Source organism: Oenanthe melanoleuca, chromosome 7 (genome assembly GCF_029582105.1).
Source record: "Oenanthe melanoleuca isolate GR-GAL-2019-014 chromosome 7, OMel1.0, whole genome shotgun sequence".
Lineage (NCBI taxonomy): Eukaryota > Metazoa > Chordata > Aves > Passeriformes > Muscicapidae > Oenanthe > Oenanthe melanoleuca.
Genome location: NC_079341.1, coordinates 25,268,192 through 25,286,950, shown reverse-complemented (window position 1 = coordinate 25,286,950; position 18,759 = coordinate 25,268,192). Strand labels below are relative to the sequence as shown.

General features: G+C 41.4%; 1 protein-coding gene across 2 annotated transcripts; it reads left to right on the top strand.

Annotated features, from left to right (window-relative positions):
- Positions 1 to 1,947: 1,947 nt before the first annotated feature.
- LOC130255719 (leucine-zipper-like transcriptional regulator 1 homolog) lies at positions 1,948 to 16,825 on the top strand. Of its 2 annotated transcripts, none has more exons than XM_056496692.1 (8): positions 1,948 to 2,499; positions 9,166 to 9,388; positions 10,102 to 10,181; positions 10,961 to 11,039; positions 12,497 to 12,543; positions 13,300 to 13,420; positions 14,320 to 14,506; positions 14,845 to 16,825. In XM_056496692.1, the coding sequence occupies exons 2-8, from the start codon at positions 9,250 to 9,252 to the stop codon at positions 15,509 to 15,511; spliced, it is 1,320 nt and encodes a 439-aa protein (XP_056352667.1). In that variant the 5' UTR covers positions 1,948 to 2,499; positions 9,166 to 9,249; the 3' UTR covers positions 15,512 to 16,825. The 2 variants fall into 2 exon arrangements, with proteins under 2 accessions (XP_056352667.1, XP_056352666.1); XM_056496691.1 differs by having other exon boundaries at positions 1,948 to 2,506.
- The last annotated feature ends 1,934 nt before the right edge of the window (positions 16,826 to 18,759 follow it).

The following is an 18,759-nucleotide window of genomic DNA, read 5'->3' as shown; positions in this document are numbered from 1 at the left end:
TTTTCAAAGCAGTTTGATTCATTTTATACTTATGAAACCCATCCTCCAATGCACAATTCATTCAAAATTAAAAAAAAAAAAAAATCAGAAAAATATGTAGGATGAAAAAAAAAATCAGAGAAAAAGTCCTTCCTTCAAGAAAAAAAAAAAAAAAAAAAGCAGAACCCAAATGCTTATTATGAGAAACACAGATGACTTGGTGTCTATGAGATCAATATAGTTTCCTCACATTTTTCCAATAAAACTGAACAAATATTTTGCCAGTCTTTTCTTAGGTAAGCTGCTTTCTCCTAGATAAAATTTTACTGCTGGCTCCTGTACACAGGGAAATGAAATTATCTTCTTGGAATGCAAGCGCTCTGTCAGTACAAAAGGCTGCAGTGGGCAGTTGCAGCAGCAGGATTAATGATTTGCTGGCAAGAGAAGCTTTGGAGGAAAGGTGGGATACGGACACAATCACAATTTACATTTTCTGACACCTTTGCTGGGGCTTTCTACTCAGGAAAAAAAAAAAATGATTGGGGGGTGTCTAAATTTAGTGAAACCTTCATACTGTTCATATTTGATCAGACTAGAAATGAAAAGAAACTGGGAAAATCTCACCCTTCCAGGGTGCAGACCTCAAAGTAAGAGCCAAAGATAAGAGCAGATCTGCCACCTCCTGTTTCTAGTGTGGACAATACAACGACGGAAATAATTAGCTAATCTTTCATTTAAATAAAGCGTTTTGGGGGAAAGGCTAAAAATAAACACTGATTCATTCCTTGTCAGGGAAGTTTCTTCTGTCAATTATCACATTGTTACTGCTGTTTTTAATCTAGTCAGATGGTGAGATTGGCAATCCTTTCTGCAGGGGCTTCTGGGTGTTATTTTGTGGAGAATCTTACTTGAAGGACTGATTACTGCTTTTATGGGAGCCAGTGGGAGTTTGGCCACAGTCCTTCACGCATGTTAATTTGAGGGACTTCCAAATGTTAGCTAATGATCTCAGAGTTCTTTTTATGAAATATGTGTGGGTTTGTTTTGGGGTTTGGGTTTTGTTGTTGGGTTGTTGGTGTTTTTTTTTAATTCCTAAGAGAACACAATTAAGGCTGGAGAAAGTGCTGCACTGTAGCACTGGGCTGGCCTCTCAATAACACCTGAGTTCTAGAATGAAAAAATTCAGAATCACACATCACTACTACAGTCGGATATATTATACAAAATATATTAAAATCAAATGCATTTGTATTATTTAAATAGTCCAGACCATATGCTTTGCATTGCTATGGTCTGGGTCTATCTGTTTGCCTTCACTTGCAGCTACCTAAAAAGTAATTATGCTCTTTCTCTTTTTTTAGGAACAATACTAAGGGGAAAGCAGTAGCCTCCGCCTCAAAGCAGGGAAATATGTCAGCATGGAAAATAGATGCACGTGTGGGTGGGGGAGTTTCATTCCTGTTTTCTGAAGCCTTATGTAGCTGTAAACGAGAAACAGGCGAAAAAGCGAGCCGGTGGCAGCTGAACAGAAAGCCAAGGACACAAGTCCAAGCAAGCGCTGGGGCTGCGGCTCACTGAAAAGCCTGCAATGATCTTTGGGCTGACTTGAAAGGGCTTGGAACGGAGCGCACCAACAAACATCGCTCTCCATCCTCCCCCTTCCCACTGCCGCTACCACAGAAAAAAACCCCAAAAGTTACAGAGATGTTTGCTTCTGGCTGCGTTCAGGCCAGAACCGAGATTTTACACTTTCCCCATGACTAACAGGGCAGCTCATGACTACGAAGGTTCCTCCCGCATGGAACGCAGCACCCCGCGCATCCCCGGCTCAGCCTCCCCGGTCCGGCCGTGCCGCGGGCGCAGGGACACGGACAAGCCCCGGACCGCCCGGCCCCGGGCGAGAGCCCCGAGCGGCCCCGGCGGCGCCGCGCAGGCTCCGGGCAGCGGCCGCGCCCCGCCCGCCCGGGCTCGCCGCCGGCAGGGAGGGCGAGGCCGGGGGTGGCCCAGGGAGCGGGGCTGGGGTCGGTGCCGCGGGCTCCCGGCCGGGCGGGACGGCATCTCCGTCCTGCCCCGCGGACCCGAGGGGCGGCAGCGGGCTGGGTGCACCCCTGCCACATGCCGGCTCACAGACTGTTTTTCCTTCTTTTCCTTGCCCCCGTCTCGGTGCGGACAAGCCCAGCCGTGGTGGGGATCAGAGCACAGGGCTGAGGCCTGCCCGGGACCTGGGCACCTGCAGCAGCCAGAGCCAGCCCGGGGCCCGGGCAGAAGGGGCGCGGAGGGCACCGAGCGCGCTCATGCACAGCCCGCGCCCCGGGAACACCGGCACGGCCCGGCCCTGCGCACCGCGGAACCGCCGGACAGCGGGGCTCGGGCACAGCTGTGTGCAGCTGGGCACAAAGCTTCCACTCCGAGCTACGAAAAGATACAAAGCGCATGAAAGGAAGGAGGCGCCGCCAGCGCTCAGCAGCCAGGAGACCGCTGGGGACAGGGACCTGCCACTTCCGCGATGCTGCGCAGGAGGTCTGCGGTAGGAATTGCCAGAGCTCTTGCTGCCTACTTCCAGTTTAGGAGATTCACCACCCTCCTTTTGCTCATTCCCTTTTCCACAGTCAAAGACCATAAAGCACAAAATGCCTTCTATCGAGCAAAAGACAAACAAAGAAATGCAACCATCCAAAACCCAAGCCAGAGTGCATCTGGCTTGGGATGAATACTGGACCATGTCAGCCGGGAGTGAGAATTTTTCAGAAGGCTGGACTCCAGTCCAAAACGGACCCTGTCATTTGGAGTCTGAATATGAAAACAGCTTGCAAAACATTTTTTCAGGCTTCTGACAAAAGAGTTGGTCCTTCTTTTGCTCTGGTATCTAGGCTACATTGTGCAGGCTCATGCATATCACTGGTTTTATTCACATGAGTAATTCCATTTGAATTTGGAGCGACAACGTGTATGTGTAAAGTTACTCATATGCTTTCTGTCTCTTTTATATATTGAAATGATGTGGGTTTGGGTTTTTTCCATTTGATGGTGCAGCCCAGTAACTGTTGGCATCAAGGTTATAGTGAGCCATCACAATTATTATTACTGTTTGTCAGCTGACACCTTTGTTTTCCTTGCCAAACTAAAATGCAGCTATTCCTCTCTATGCAATCTATTCCAGCTATGCAATTATATCATGTTTTCATGCAACCATCTTTCACCTGATGGTGTAAATTCATCATCATTCTATAAAAGATCTTTTTGTACTCAGCTTTTCCTCCAGTGATGACTGACAGTCATTCCAGTTGTGCCATCTGAGTCTTTCTCACACAAGTTTCTCATGACTTCTCCCATACAGAATAATCTAAATTCATACCAATTCTAACAGGATATCTGGATGTTTTAATATCTGCCAGCTGGACCTTTTTATTATTCTCATTCCCAAATACCCTTTCTTTCCTCCTTCATATTTCTTCAAGCTACAGCTTCTGCTATTCTCATAACCTCGTATGTCCTCTTTATCTCATTGCTGCATGTTTGTCTAAGGGCAAAATGTCATGGGGACAAGAAAAACATAATGTCTCTCTTCCATGAAGTCTGGCATTAAGTTTTAAGTGTGACTGAGTGTTTTATTAGATGCTTCTTTTCCTCAGTCAGGGGATATAAAGAAAATCAAGTAAAATTCAATGCAGACTTTTTGTTTTTAATGGAAGATAATAGCTTTTCAGTGATACTCTCATACTCTCAACTGTCAGGTATATACTCTAGTACCTTAATTTGTGTCTGAGGAGAGAAGTCAGGCTGAGCAGCCACTCACTCCTTTGTCAGCCAGAGTCTTCTTCCTAACCTAGAAAATTTTGTGAATTACTGTGAGTAAAGTCTGCCTTAGGAAATAAAGTATTTTGAAGTTACTTCAGCAGCAGGTCACAAGCCATCAAGAAGATGCATTCAGTCACAACTAAGGACAGATTTATTACATTCAATTTCCAGGGCACCTGCCTATTGTATCTTGAAAGAATCCAGGTAGTTAGTTTTTGTGAAATCCCCAGATGATGCCTTCTAGGAACACTGAGAACTGCTCTTTCTGGGGGAAGGGTGATGACCTGTGCATGGCAAGGACCTGCTCCAGTGGTGACAGTACAAATTACTCCCAAGGAAAGGGTAAAAGGCCAAATACATCTTAAGACTGCCCTGCAAACATGGTGGGAATTTCTCATTTCTTTTATCATAAAGTCTGAGGACCAGGAGCTGTATTTCCTCCCTCTGTCACATCTAGACGATGCAAAATCACCTGTTTTTCTCCAGTAATTCCTGCAGACCTGCCTTGCTACAGCAACACTTCATAGTCAGGGTGTCCATTCCATTTAGGTGCTGAGACCACAACAGAGACTGAGTTCTGCCTATGGGTGGAGTCACCAACAGGACCCTAAATAAGATTTGAAAAGCAGATTAGGGTCCTGGAATAAATATCAAATTAAGGACCATAAATAAATAAAACCCATACACATATTGATTATTATGAGCATAAACTTTTGATCAGACATGGCTGCTGCCCTGGATTTCTATATCCATAACTTGCTATACTTGTACCACCCATAGATGGGCATTAAGGGAAGCTCTTTCTCAGAAACTCCATTCGAAATTGAGACTCAGTTACATGATTAATTGCAAATGTAAATTGTAATTAACAGATTACCCGGGGAGCTCTACTAATCAAAACTATATATTCTAATTTTTACTTTATAAAAAAGCCCCATTCTTTAAAAAAAAAACCAAACCTATCAAACAACTAGCAAACAAAAAACAAACAAAAAATCCCCAGCAAATGAAATTTTAATTTATTGAGGAAACTAAGGTGGTAAAAATGTATTAAGCTTCATCTGTACCATAAAATATATTTAAATACAATGGAAAACGCAATTTCTTGATTCAAATGCTAGAAGTATAAGTAAAAATGTAACAACCCCAGAAATACATTAAATACTGAATTTCTTTTTTCCAGATACCTCCTCCTCCACCATGTTTGGGAAACAGATGAAATATTTACTGTATTATTGTAAACCAAGTTTGTATTTTTGTATTTGTTTACTTAAAAATAAGAAATATACCTAGCATTAGAAAATGCACCTGCATAATTTATATTTATTTAATGAGCTAATTTATTACTGCTTAAGAGTTCACTTTGTAACAGAGATAAAATAGTGCTGCAAAACACTAATGACTAATGGATTTTCATTTCTTGGTGAAAACTTCTAGAAAAAAACAAAAGACAATATATTAATAATGTCAATTTTCAAATTTTAATTTTGGAATGATATGCAAACATAAATTTATTATGAACTTCTAAAATTAAAGCTTTAATATTAATGTGATCTGAATTAAAGAAAAGCAATGTCTTGCCTGCAGAGCTCCAGAAACAGGCAGTGAGCTTTTCTCAGGCAGAGATCGATGATGTTCTCATCTGTTGTGCAGTGAAGGTGCCAATGCCCTCGGTGCTGTGGCACTGCTCTCTCCAGAAGGAGCAGTTACATACAGAGCCTTACAGCAGATAGAAACTGGAATTATATGTGGCTGTTTCAGAAGAGTTGCCCCCTTTGAAATACCTCTTCATGTCAAAAAGCGTTTTGAAGCACTGAGATACAGTAGTGATAATGTTTACAAATACTGCCTTAAACTTGTTAAAATTCAACTAAGAGTTACTCAGATAAAAGCCTCTCAGTTTTTCTGTCAGTTTTTTAGTATGTCTACTCTAAGCTTTATTCAGACAACAGGGTTGTTATTGTTTTACTTGAAAGTACCTGTCTTTCTTCTGAACCCTGAAATCAGGATGGAGCAGTGCCTTCTGCTCTGATTTGCCATTTTACAAACCCTCTTTCTGTCCTTCAGCTTCTCCCTGTAAGAAGCAATACCTCTTTCTGTTCTCTTCCTTTTGTCTTGACTCCTGCACTTGTAAGCTCAGTCATGTGGTAATTGCATGTTTTACAACAAGTGGCAAAACCAGGCCCTTATTTCAGTTCAGAATGCTAATAAATACAGAACTGTCACAGACATCCTGTTCCTAGAACCATTCACACTTTCAGGTTGGAACTCTGGAGCTGAGCATCTCTGAAAATTACCTCCTGTATTTTGAAAAAAAAACAAAAAAAAAAAAAACCCCACCACAGAAACAGTTCAGGTTTTCCTGAGTTTAGGAAAAAATAAAATCGCAAGCCAGAGGATACTAAATTTATCACACTTAGTGAAGGAATGCAAGTAAACATGATATACTGAAAAAAGAAGCCTTTTTCTCTATTCTAAATAAATTGTATTTGTTTCTAAAACTTTGTAAGGGCCTTGCAAGTCTCCAGAGTTTCCTCATTCATGCAGGCAGTCCCATTAGAACAAACTTACCATAAAACCACCTCTAGAGCCAAGGTTTCTAGGATAAGTACAAATGGGAAGACCTGTTATTATTTTTGAAGAGCAGTAAAACATCAAGTTGCCTAGTGAGAAAATGCAGTGTTCTGTCTGGAAAGGTTCAAGGCTTGAGTTCAGAAAACTGGGTCATTAACAAAAAAAGCCCCAAACAGAGCAAGATTTCCTACTTGGTCCCCTCCCCATATGAGTGGTTTCATAGCTCGTTATATTCCAAAAAGCTTCATAATTTTAAAATGAAACTTTTCTGAGTGTATTGAAAACAGATGGAAATGAATCAAGGGGCTGAGATAGAAAAGCTTTAATGAAGATCTATTTAAGCAATACTTTAAATAAATAAATCATTTGTCTGAGAAACCACATCTATCAGAAATATAAAGAATTATATAATGAACATATAAACTACATTTCCTGAAGTAATTCCTGTCTTGCTGCATTTCCTGAATTATTTGTATTATGAAACAGTAGTGGGGCACCATTAATTGATATACAGTGCTATAGTTACTGCACTAATTGCAGCTCTCCAGGCCCTCAACTCAGCTCCTCCAGCCCTTTAACAATTGGGATTGATTGCACAGGAGCTATTTTTAGAATGGAATGGCAGAAGACTTTGGAGAGCAGCAGACATTTTTGTGTGTGCTACAGCTGTTTTGAGGAAAAAAAAAAAAAAAGTTGAATAAGAATATTTAGAGTTGTCTTTTTGGATTTTTTTTTTCTGAAGTCAGAGCTTACTGATGTTGTATCAAGTTGAAACTGAGGTCAGTGGTGCACGACACAGAGGACAAGGCACAGTGACGTTGTTCTTAGAAGAGGAGCAGCTTTTCTTTGGAAATGTGCCTGCTAAGGTTGGCCGTAGATGAACTCTGGTGGGTTGGGTTCTATAGACAGGCAATCGGGGAGTCAAGTTTGTAGTTAAAATACCAATGATGAAAGGCAAGATTCATGATTAACTTGGTGGGGCTTTTTCCCCCAGCTCTGAAGTGGAGCTGTTCACTGATTGTTGGGATTGTAGGTTTGCTTCCAAGAATGACTTAGCTGAGAGTAAATGGCCGAGATTCACAAAGGTCGGCCGATGTTCAAAAGGTGTGACTCGGAGGAAACGCCCATTCAGTTCATCCCAGCTTGGCCTTTTGTTATCCCATCCTGCTGCCTACATTGCAAGAGTTCAGCTGGGCTAGATAAACAACGGGACAGGATTGTTGCTAATCTGTTACATGAAATCAGGGCTGTCATCGTCTCTGAATGTTTGTAAAATAGCAGGCAAGGCTTGGAGGAAGAAAAACAAACAGAAATATGTAGAAGGAAGGATAACCAGCTTTATAACTGACAAAAAAACCCCCAAACCGCAAGGGGGCAAGCCTGTTTTACCTTTGTAAAGTATTAGTAACCTGTCACCCTTTTCAGAGTAAATGATAGCAATAGCAGTAATACCTTGGCACTGTTACCCTGCACTGCATCAGCAAATTTGAAGTGTTGTACTAAGGAAATGACTGTCGCCATTTAGCTGTGGAAGTGAATGATTTGGCTGTGGTTGCTCAGAAGCTTGGCAGAGTTAGGGAGATAATCCCTGTTTCATGCCTTCAGCTGCTTTTCCCTTTTCAGTGGGAAGCCAGAAAGCATTCTGGACTTACACACCTATAATGTGTCATTACTTCATATCTGCTAATTCCCCTGGACATGAGAAATGCACTCTCACTAAGTGCCACCCATCTTTGTATGCCTTTAGAGAAAACACACAAAGAATATACTTCAGTTTCTACAGTAACAGCTTACAATATTGTTTTGCATAAAAAAAACCCCCAAAAAACAACAACAAAATTGAAGTAGTTAATCTTGTCTGAATATGCTGTAAGAGATTCTCTACAATCTCTTTGCCACCGAATATATTCCAGTCTTAAAAAGGCTAAATTTTAGAGATCAATTGGATGATAAATTAAGTTAGGTACAAGAATTTCATATTAATATTAAATATAACTAGCTTTTGTATCTAGTTTGTTTCACTGTAATCTTTGTTCTTCCTCAAGTTAAATGCAACTTGCCCTGGATTTACACATTACTATTAGGCAAATGACTCTTCCCTATTGATTTCCATGCTGGGTTCTCAGTGCAGCTGGAATCTGGCTTCCATTGAAAAGCCTTTGTCACCTCATTTGGTGACATGCCACCACAGAATACACATTACCAACACAAATTCCAATATTTGTTATAATGCTGGAGGGGGGAGGGTTTGGGTGTGCTTTGTAAAATAATCTATGTTAAAATAAGCCACTGTTTTGAAGAGGATTAATAGAAGAATGTTTTCCTGGTACTTATGTCTTCACAGAACACAGTGACATCTTGTGGCATGGGAAGGGCTGGTGTCATTTTATTCCAGATGCATCCTCATTTCAGCAGGTTTACAGATAAAAGTCTAAACAAATTCTGGGCAACTGCTAATGTTTTGCTTCCATCTGTAATAGTCACTCTTTCCAAAGTTTTTTTTTTAAGTACAGATTTGTCTAAAGTACTCTTTTAGTTGTGAAAAAAACCCTGGTATTGTAAATGTAGTCTGTTTGAGCTTCATTTCAGTTCACTGATATTATTTGGAAAACTTTCAGTTCCAGGAATGTTCCTGTCCCATCCTCACTGATACAAGAATCTGAGTCAGAATTTCAGGTGCTTTACTCAAGTTAGTGTTTTATCACAGACGGGCAAAGCTGTCCAATGTTGCTTTTGATGGGACTGAAAAGAAAACACAGTAACATTTTATCATTAATGGACACTTTCCTTTTTTCCTTTTTTGTCTTTTTGCAGAGCAAAAGGGTTTAGTGCCTGTCCCTGATATTTTGGAACCCTCCTGTGGCACGGCTGCCCTTGGACAGGAGCCCGGCTGCCAGCATGCAGGGAAGCGCTGCCCGCGGGGCGATCGTCCCCTGTGACCGCTACAAACACGCCTGTGCTGTCTGCAGAGGGGCTCTGTATCTCTACGGAGGGCGCGGCAGCAGCACGCTGAGGGACTTCTGGAGGTACCACACAGGTGAGCTGGCCCCTTCTCTTCTTCTTGGATTAAAGCCATTCTGCATCCGGCCATCAGAAAGTGAGGATGCTCTGTACTTAACAGATTTTCCTCATTTAAAGTCTCTCCCTCGCAGGGATGGACAAACTGCTTTTTGTGCATTGGGCAGATGGGGGGTGTTTGCTCCTCTTGCAGATTTGATTTCAGTTCAGTTCCTTTTCTTTTTTTTTTTTCTCGACCAAAAATACTGAGTCATTTAAAATATCCTGGTTTGAGCAAGGGATATCAATGAACTTTCCTGACTGTCTAACACAGCAGTAGTTCAACATAAAGGGAACATGTCAATACAATACCTTGTAGGTTTGTAGTATCAATGCACTATCAAATATAAGCCTTTGTATTTTTTGGCTTGATGTATGGTTTTCCCTGTTCAGTTGTTACTGGAATAAACCAGAATTGTGCTGGGGTTCATGCTCATGGAATTGTTGAGTTTTGATGCAGGTAACACTTAAAATACAAGCAGTAGCAATTATTATATTTAAATGTAACTATTACTATTATATTTAAATTTGCTAAATAGAAAAATGCATGCATTCAATTTTTGGGAGAACAGAGGAAAGATGACAACACACTTCATTTTAAGCACAGCCACATTCAAAGCCCACCTTTTCACCTTTTCCCTACTGTTTATGTGGTGGATGTATCACTGTCTAAACTTCAGCTTTGGTTTATAGGGAAAAATGAATGGGAAATGTTGGATTGCTCAGGAGATGGTCCAGAAGAACTGGAAGAACATTCAATGGTGGCTTATAAGGTAGTAGACCAAGATTATACTGTCCATATCCTGACATTTTATTTCCTACTATATAGTGCAATAAAATGACATAAATTATAATGTACTGAAATACTATGCCCAGAAAGCGTTTTTGTGTTGGTGCAGTTCTGGATGTAGCTGTACCAATGTTTGGGAATCTTTCTGAACAGGGTGACAGTAATTCAGCTCTGCAGCAGCCCCCTGGTTTCCTCAGTCAGTGCTCAATAAGAAGCAGTAATACCAGATAAAGACCCTGGCAGCACATTCTCTGACTTATCTGTGCAGTTGTAACAGTTGCTCTGAATTCATTTGCATGATCAGCTACGGCATAAAAACATTCACTACAGAACTCACATAGAAGAGGGACGGGGGAGTGAAGGCAAGTAAGAATTACAGCCCTGCCTGTGAGGGGAAGACAGAATTTAGGATATCAGGAGCTATGACTCAATGAAATATTTTTATAAACATGCATAATCCAATATTACCTGAGCAATGCCTTAAGAGAGCTCCAGATTTCCAGCCCTGAAGCTGCCCCAGGCTGACAGAGTGGTTCTGAAATGCCATCCCTGTCAAACAGCAGAATGTTCTTCAGGGCTTCCCACTGGGAGAGAATAAAGAGAGAATAATTAAAAGTTGGTGGCTTTTTGGGATTGTTAAAAGATCGTCATATTGTTAACTATATTTTGCTGATAGCAATCTTTGTGTTTAAAAATGGTTTTTTATTTTTTTTTCATGCTATGTGCCTTCCTGTAAGTGACAAATATTTGTGCATTTTGCAGGGCAGCCTGTGCATTTTTGGTGGGATGGTGGATTCTGCTTTCACACAAGCAAAAACTCCTCTCTGGATATATGACATTGGTATGATACACACTAGCCAGTCTTTTAATGGGACATTCCAAGTCCATAAGCAGTGATAAATAGTAAGAACCAAACTGTTTTTTGCTGCTGGTAACAGAGCCTTCCCTAAGCTTTACAGCAAGTAATGTGTGTAAAACTGTGTGCATATTTTCCCCTCAAAATTGGGCTGTTAAGCTATCAGAGACACAGGTCTTACTTCAGTCAGAGAGTATTTTATGGGAAAATTTTATGTATTTTAAGGGTTCAGAATTTCCATTCCTCCCTCTCTCCTTAAGTTTACTATTGGATCATAAGATCTGATAATCCATGTATTTTTTTTTTTAATGCCACATATATTTTAAAAACCAAGCTGTTAGGGAAGAGAGCAGATCAGTAAAGTATATCTCACTTTGTACTTTTACTGAAGAAAGACAGAAGCTAGAACAAGAGAAATCAAATATAATTAAATAAGAAGGTGGGAAATTAACATTTTATAACACAGATTTTTTTTTTTTTCTCCCCTAATAAAAATATTAGGGATCTCATGTGTATTCTAATAAAAAACAGTGCAGCATTTGAATTTAATAGCAGTGTCATACACAATGGATTCTCTCTTTGGAAATCCTGTGTACAGTAATGGCTGTTATTTTGATGACAGATCAGGAGGGGGGAGAGAGAAGGCTCAGTTCTTTTTGAGCCAGTACATCTTGTATCCAGACCAAGATTTAAGTTTCCTGGTTTCTTTTGCTACTTCACTATGGGGTGTTTTAAATCTGTCTTTTGAGTTTTCCACTGGTTTTCCAAGATAACCTGCTGGAAGAAAGAAAAGCCTCAGAACACATTTTCAAGGAGAAAGCATCTTATTACTCACAGTACTTACAAGTGGAAATTAGAAATGGGTTATTCAACACTGGTTGTGTGTCTAGCTGTTTCATAATTATTATTTAAAGTCTTGTGGCAAGAATAGCTTTAAATAATACAAGCCTACACTGATTTCTCATTGTACCTCTGGTGCTAGGTTATCAGATATTTCCTTTCCTTCACGGTGATCCCAGATCTGTGATTGCTGGCTGTTATTTGAGGGCTATTTAAGGGAGCTATGAAAAAGAACAAGAGTCTGCCATAATAAGGTGTATGTGGCAAGCAGAAGGAATCACACATCCATAGGGAAATCTGGGATTCCTACATGTTCAGAAAATGATGAAAATCACAGGTTACATCTGCATTATGAACTTTAGCTTTAGGAAACAGGAATGCAGTGTGGTACCTGTGTGATAAGGAGAGAGGAAAACTGTTCAAACTGTGTCTCCTGCGAGTCTCTTGGTGCTGCTGTCTTAGCGGGATTTCTTCAGCCTTGTCAGAAAACACCAGGACGAGACCCCTTTGAAAATGAGCTGTGTAACTGGAACAATTACTGCGGGAGGAGTGTCCTCTTGTGGTGCAGGATCTAAACTGCGCTTTATTCACTCAATCCCCAGATTCTGCAAGATGGACAGAGAGCTGCAACGAACCAGCAGAGACGGAGGTAAGGAGCCAGGAAGTGGGGAATGTGTGAATCAAATGCCTGTTGCTTTGTTGATTAAACAGATTGCTTTGAAATATGTTCCCCCAAACAGTTCCAATCTCATCTCTTCAGAGACATGTGGCTATACTTTATTTCTTTGCACTTTCAATAACTTAAGGCTTTTTCCTTCTTCAAAACAATGTTTAAAAATACTGCTTTTAAATTTTAAGTCCTATATAAGAAGTTAAGTCCTCTCCTCTGCTGCTGCTTCTGTTTTTCTGAAATCCTTATCAAGAAAACTAATTTTAAATGGAATGTTACAACCATACGTGAAGCCTGTGCTTTTAGAAGTAGGGTTGTGAAAACAGATTGGCAGCCACGCTAATACGTTTTGGAACGTGAAGTGCTGCAGCATTTTTCATTTCTTCAGTGTGAACACGTGGACTCACCAAGCTACTGCCACTTCTAATTGAAACCTGAGTGGAAGCATTTATGGCTTGGTCTTTTGAGATTGGTCTTGTATCACTACACATTAAGAATCACTCATTTTTTGCTGCTGAAACTTCATCATCAGAATGCTTTTATACCTTGAAATTAAACCCCAAAATTTTTTAAGATGTGACACAGTTACTACTCTGGTTACCTGTTCTTAAGTCAAGAGAAAATTTGGGACTGCAGGGTCATTTGTGGAGGAAAGAAAAACAGGTGTATTTCCAAGACATACATTGCTGCTGATATGACTTGATAGGTTTTTGTCTTATTTTTGAATTGTTCTAGAGCTCTGCACCAGCTAACAGAAAAGGTCACAGTGCAGTCGTGTACCACTCCAGCATGTACATCTATGGGGGATATGTTGGCATCAAAGGCATTTCTCAGGAGTTTTGGGAATTCCATTTTGGTAAGTTAAAAAAGCAGGATAAGGTTTTGATCCAGTGTAAAACAACAACAGCAAGAGAGCATGGTTTGCTATGCTAAGAAAATGCTTGTCAGTAGAAATGCTCCAAGTTAGTTTTGGCTTCTCTTTGACAACATTTAGCAATAAATTCTGTCAATTCAATTAATTGCTGGCTGAAATTAATTAACTACTACACTGGGATGAGTTTTGCAATATTTGCCAGTTTTACAGGTGAAAATCAGGGAGAATGTATGCTTACTATTCACTAAAATGCTTCAAGGATTACTAAAAACTTTCATATGCAGCAGAGACCCTGATTTCAGCCTATTAATGCCATCTTTTGATCTCAAAGCTCCAACTGACCACGGGAAGCCAAACCTGACAGTAGATAGCTTATTAGCATATTCATTATCAGTCTGATTATTGCAAACCAGATGATTCCCAGAGATTTCCTAAATGCATAACTTGTTATCTGACGGCCATTCTTTCACTATTTTGAAACAAATGATGGGTTTATCTCATCCTTCCTTCCCTCACAGTGAGAATAAGTGTAGACATTAATGAATTAATGTTTTTGTTGACTGACTTTTCCCCTCTAACAGCCAAGAAAGTATCTTTCTGTGTCAAAGTCAATGAACTGACAAGCTGTAGGAAAAACTGCTCTGTAAATAAAATTTCCATGGCATCTGTCACACAGCATCTGACATTTTCATTAAAAGTTTATTTCAAAATTGATTTTTTTAAATGCACTTTTTCAGTGTCAGAATTTAAGCTGTTAACTCATAATAAGCTTAGAGCAGAAACCCTTATTCTCCAACTGAATAGTTACCTCCTCCAGGAAGTAAGTCCTTTCTCAAATAGAGTAAATGTGATCCATCTATAAATCAGTATTTTTGTTTCAGACACAAGGAAGTGGTTGTGTGTCTCCAGCCCCTGCCACAGCAGCGGCCCCGGAGCTCGGCACGGCCACTCAGCAGTGGTTTACCACACAGCCATGTACCTCTTTGGGGGGCTGATGGGGCTCACTGAACAGAGGGACTTGTGGAGGTGGGACTTTGGAAGCAGCAGCTGGTCCAGCATCAGAACAAGGTAAACTATTCTATTTGTTACACTGAAAAAGCAGAGAAAGAGAAATAATCTTACTCTTTGGTACTGCGTGCGGGTGGAGAGGGAGATGATGCCCTCTTGGTAATTGCAGGGATTGTTCAGATCAGGATGCAGTGCTGCTGCCATCCCTGGGGCTCCAGTTGGCTTTGCTCGGGAGAGCTGTTGGCAAGGTGTTGATGCAGCTGTCAGCAGTGTAATTTTGATGTCCCAATGCAGCTGTTCAGCAGTCATCCTTCTGAGTCAAAAGGAAAACAGAAACTAAAATCAGTGCTAAGTTTCTTGCTGGTCTCCCCTTAACTGCTGGTTTCTCTTACCTTCAGCCAAGGACCTCCTCCGGTGGTAGGTCATGCTTCAATAGTCTGCAAAGACTCTATGCTGATTTTTGGTGGAGGGATTTCAAATTCCAGCCCTAATGAAGACCTCTGGAAGTATCATTTCCATACACAGACATGGAAGAAGCTTAGTAGTATTACAAAGGGAAACTTTTCTCCTAAAATGTATCACTGCATCTTAGGAATTGGTGTGGATTTCCAAACTACCTCAGGTTTTGCTGATAGCTTCCCCAGCCACAGCAAGAGTGAGCAGAAGGACTGTCCCCAGCTGGTGCCCATCCCAAGGCACTCTGGCTTTTGCAGCTACTTCTGCCCACAGCCTACAGAGCGGAGCAACGCCATCGAAATGAAAACCTTCAGCCTGCCCCTGGAGCCAGTGGAATTCCCTGCCTTCCAGACCACTTCAGAGGCAGGACTAGGCCCAAACAGAGTCAGGAGCTGTTTGTCCAAGGACAAGTCTCTCCATCTGTCGGCCTGTTCGGGAGAGGCTTGTGCTGCTGCTCAGGCTGTGGGTGAAGAGGAGAGAACCGACTGTGGGTGTGCGGCCACAGCGGGTGAGAGCAGCAGTACCAACACACTGCTGCTCATCGGGGGCAAACCTTTGTCCAGCTTCTCTGAGATCTCCTTCAGGCAAATGGAGTTTGATTGCTTGTGATTGCTTTGCTTGCAAAGTGAAGGAATAAATTTCCACCACCGTGGCAGTAGGTGGAAAACCAACTGCTTGCAACTGTCTTCAGCTTCCTATCAGCACGCTGGGGAAAAAAATAATTAAACCTTCTCATACTTGCTGTGAACAGATTTTTTACAATGTTAAGAAAACCCGACATATATTTAAGTCACAACTTGCATGTAAGTTGTGATTTCTGAGAGGAGCTTGTTGAAATGCTGCTCTTTTTGTTACTTTTCTCCTGGTCACTTCATACCCTTTCAAGTTGCAATGGGTGATGCTGCCTTGAAAATCAGGACTGCAGAAATCCATACTGGCTCCACAAGATGCCATTTCAGGGGCAAAGCTTGCTCATTTTGCACTGGCATAAGAGAGAAATACAGTGACATTTGAGGGATTCAATTAGTCTTAATAGGAATATTCTCTAAGATTTTAAACATTTTATATTCTTGAATATAAAATTGAATACATTTGCAACATGAGATGGTCTACGACAAAGGAACCCAACAGACAGATCAGCAACTGAATTCTATAAGATATTCAAGGATTGTATATAACCTTGAGGAAGTGAAACAATGAGTGCACCCTGAAAATCATCAGCAAGGACCAGAGGAAGGGCATTATACCTGTAAGAACAAAGGATGTGTCAAATGAGTGTTGGCTTTAATGACTGAACACAGAATCAAAAGGGTTTGATTTCCCACAGCAGGGTGGGGAGGGAACAGAAAGAGGAGGGCTTGACAGAGTGGCAGAAAGCATGGGCTGTTTCGACTGGTAACTCATGTTTTAAGCCACAAATGAATTTCTGCTTTTCCAACTCCATCTCTCTTTAATCACCCTACATGGTACTTGTCACACATTTCCCCTCTGTACTAGTAAATTCTGAGTTCATATATGGTTTTTCTTTGCTAAAAAGAAAAAGTGCGTGTTTTGCAAGGTAATATTGTCCAGCATTCAAAGCATTTATTTCCATAGAAGTTACCAAATACTGGCCTTCTGACAGAACATCAGCTGTCTGTAAGAGCTGCTAGTATCTGAAATTACCTGGAAGTATAAATTAACACATCCAAGTATTTGAAAAGTTTACTTTTCAAGTGCTTCATAGGAATAGTGACTATCAAGTCATCTACGGATTTCAAGAATATATACAAGTAAATTGTCATGTGAATTCAATAGGAAAATTATAGGTTATGGTTTTGCCAAAAGCTACTTAAGAGTTATTTGGACCATCCACGACCCTTACCTGGAAACAGAGAGGATTGTATACTGCCATGTGAATAAAGCCTGCTCAGTTTCCTATCACTGTGTGTTCATTTTCACCTTTATGAGTCTAAAATACGTGTTTGAATTTTCAAACTGAACAAAGGACTTACCTTTCTGACCAAGGAACACAATTCTGCAAGCCTCAGTCATTTCCTTGGCTTTGAGGGCTGTCCAGGCTTTGAATTTCTCCTCTAGGAACAAGAATTTCCCAGTTTGAGGAGATTTGTTTGGAAGGGACATCAGCAGAGTGACTGAGCTGAGCAAGTACTCAACACTGCAATCTCAAACCAGCAGCTTGTTTTCCTTGTGCTGACTGACATGTCTGTTTTGGCATTATCCTGAGAGCTGCTGTAACATACAGCCTTTTATCTGGGATTGACAAGGGAAGGAAATTTAACTGGAAAGGGCAACAATAAACCAGTGATTTTTCCAAGTCACGCGAAGGCCTCCTGGCAGGTAGCAGTATCCTGGGGATGTGTAAGAGCCCAGGAAAATGCCATCCAGCCTCTGCCATTCCTTTCTTCCTGCCCCCTCAAACTCTTCCCTTTGGCAGCCCCACGAAGGGTTTAACATTTACTCGGAGCCAACACAGACGGGACACGAGCCAGCCCAAAGGCAATGGCTTGGCACAGGCAGGAAAAAGCAGCTTGGATTGTGCCCATCTCCCCTGTTCCCTCCCCTGGGCTCTGCCTGTGTGCCAGGTCAGGTGGGGGCATGGGCACTGGCAGCACCACACCCATTCTATCACCCAAAAGATGCCAAACCTCTTGAGCCAGCCCTAAGGAGCCACTGTTCCCTGTCCAGGACATGAGGAGAGCAGGGCACAGGAAGGGCCTGGCTGGAGGGATGGGGGCTCAGGGCTGGCTTGTGGCAATTCTGTGCAAGGGGAGAGAGCCCTGATCCTGGTGTGGGGGGTGTATGCTGTAGCAGCTCTGCTGAAACTACTGGAGGCTCTTTCTCCCCTTGTGTCCCATTCCCAGATCTTCAAAAAACAAGGGTGAGCTCAAGCTGGAAGGGAATGGGGTTGGGATTTGAAGTGACTGCATCTCACAGATGCCCACAGGAGTACCTGGCACCTTAGTCCACTCTGGGCATGAACAACCCGTATTTCAGGTACCCTCCAGTGTCCAGACCTAGGGACACAATCCTTGCTCACACCACTGTGACACTTCCTGGGTCATATCCTCTTTCAAACAGCCAGTGCTATCAGCTGCACCACAAGGGTTCTCAGAGCACCTCACTCCACTTTTCCCACTGCAGTCACCTTTTCAGAGAGGGAAAAAAGAGCCTTTGTGGATGTGCTTATGATATTTCTCTGTAACTGTAGCAGTTAATGAGAATTCATCCCAGACCCAAGCGAGTGACTAAAAGCTGCTGCCATCTGAAAGTTCGGTGGTGGCCTGCATGAAATAATGAATGGAATTACTCCAGCTAGTGGCCAAATATTTAGAAACAAAACAAAATACACCATTTTTGGCTGGGACTGAAGGGGCTGCCACTGAAGTTGGCTGTTTAGGGTGTCTCTGAAAAACAGGAAACCCTGCATGCACCTGATACACTCACAGAAATTCAATCCATAGAGCAAAAGCAAAAGGATGCAGCATTCTTGGCAACCTCATCCAAGACACAAGATGCGCTGCTGTATCATAAATTGTACATAAGAGAACAAATTGATCAGTGCTAAACTTCTCAACAAATTGTCTTTAACTGACATTTGGTTTCTGAATATTAAAATGTATGAATGGCAGAAATATTTTCTTCTAAAATGCAGATACTCAAGGTTGTTTCAGTTAATAATAGAAAAACCTAAATGTTTAGTTGTTTTGAGTTTTAAGTGGATTTTAAGAACAACTCAGTGATTTATCAGTGGGATCACAGTTTGACCTACACAACGAATTCTGCCACAAATTATTTCCTATGATCTTAGTCATTTGAATGGAATAATTTCTCTTCCTTTTTAATACTTTCCAAAT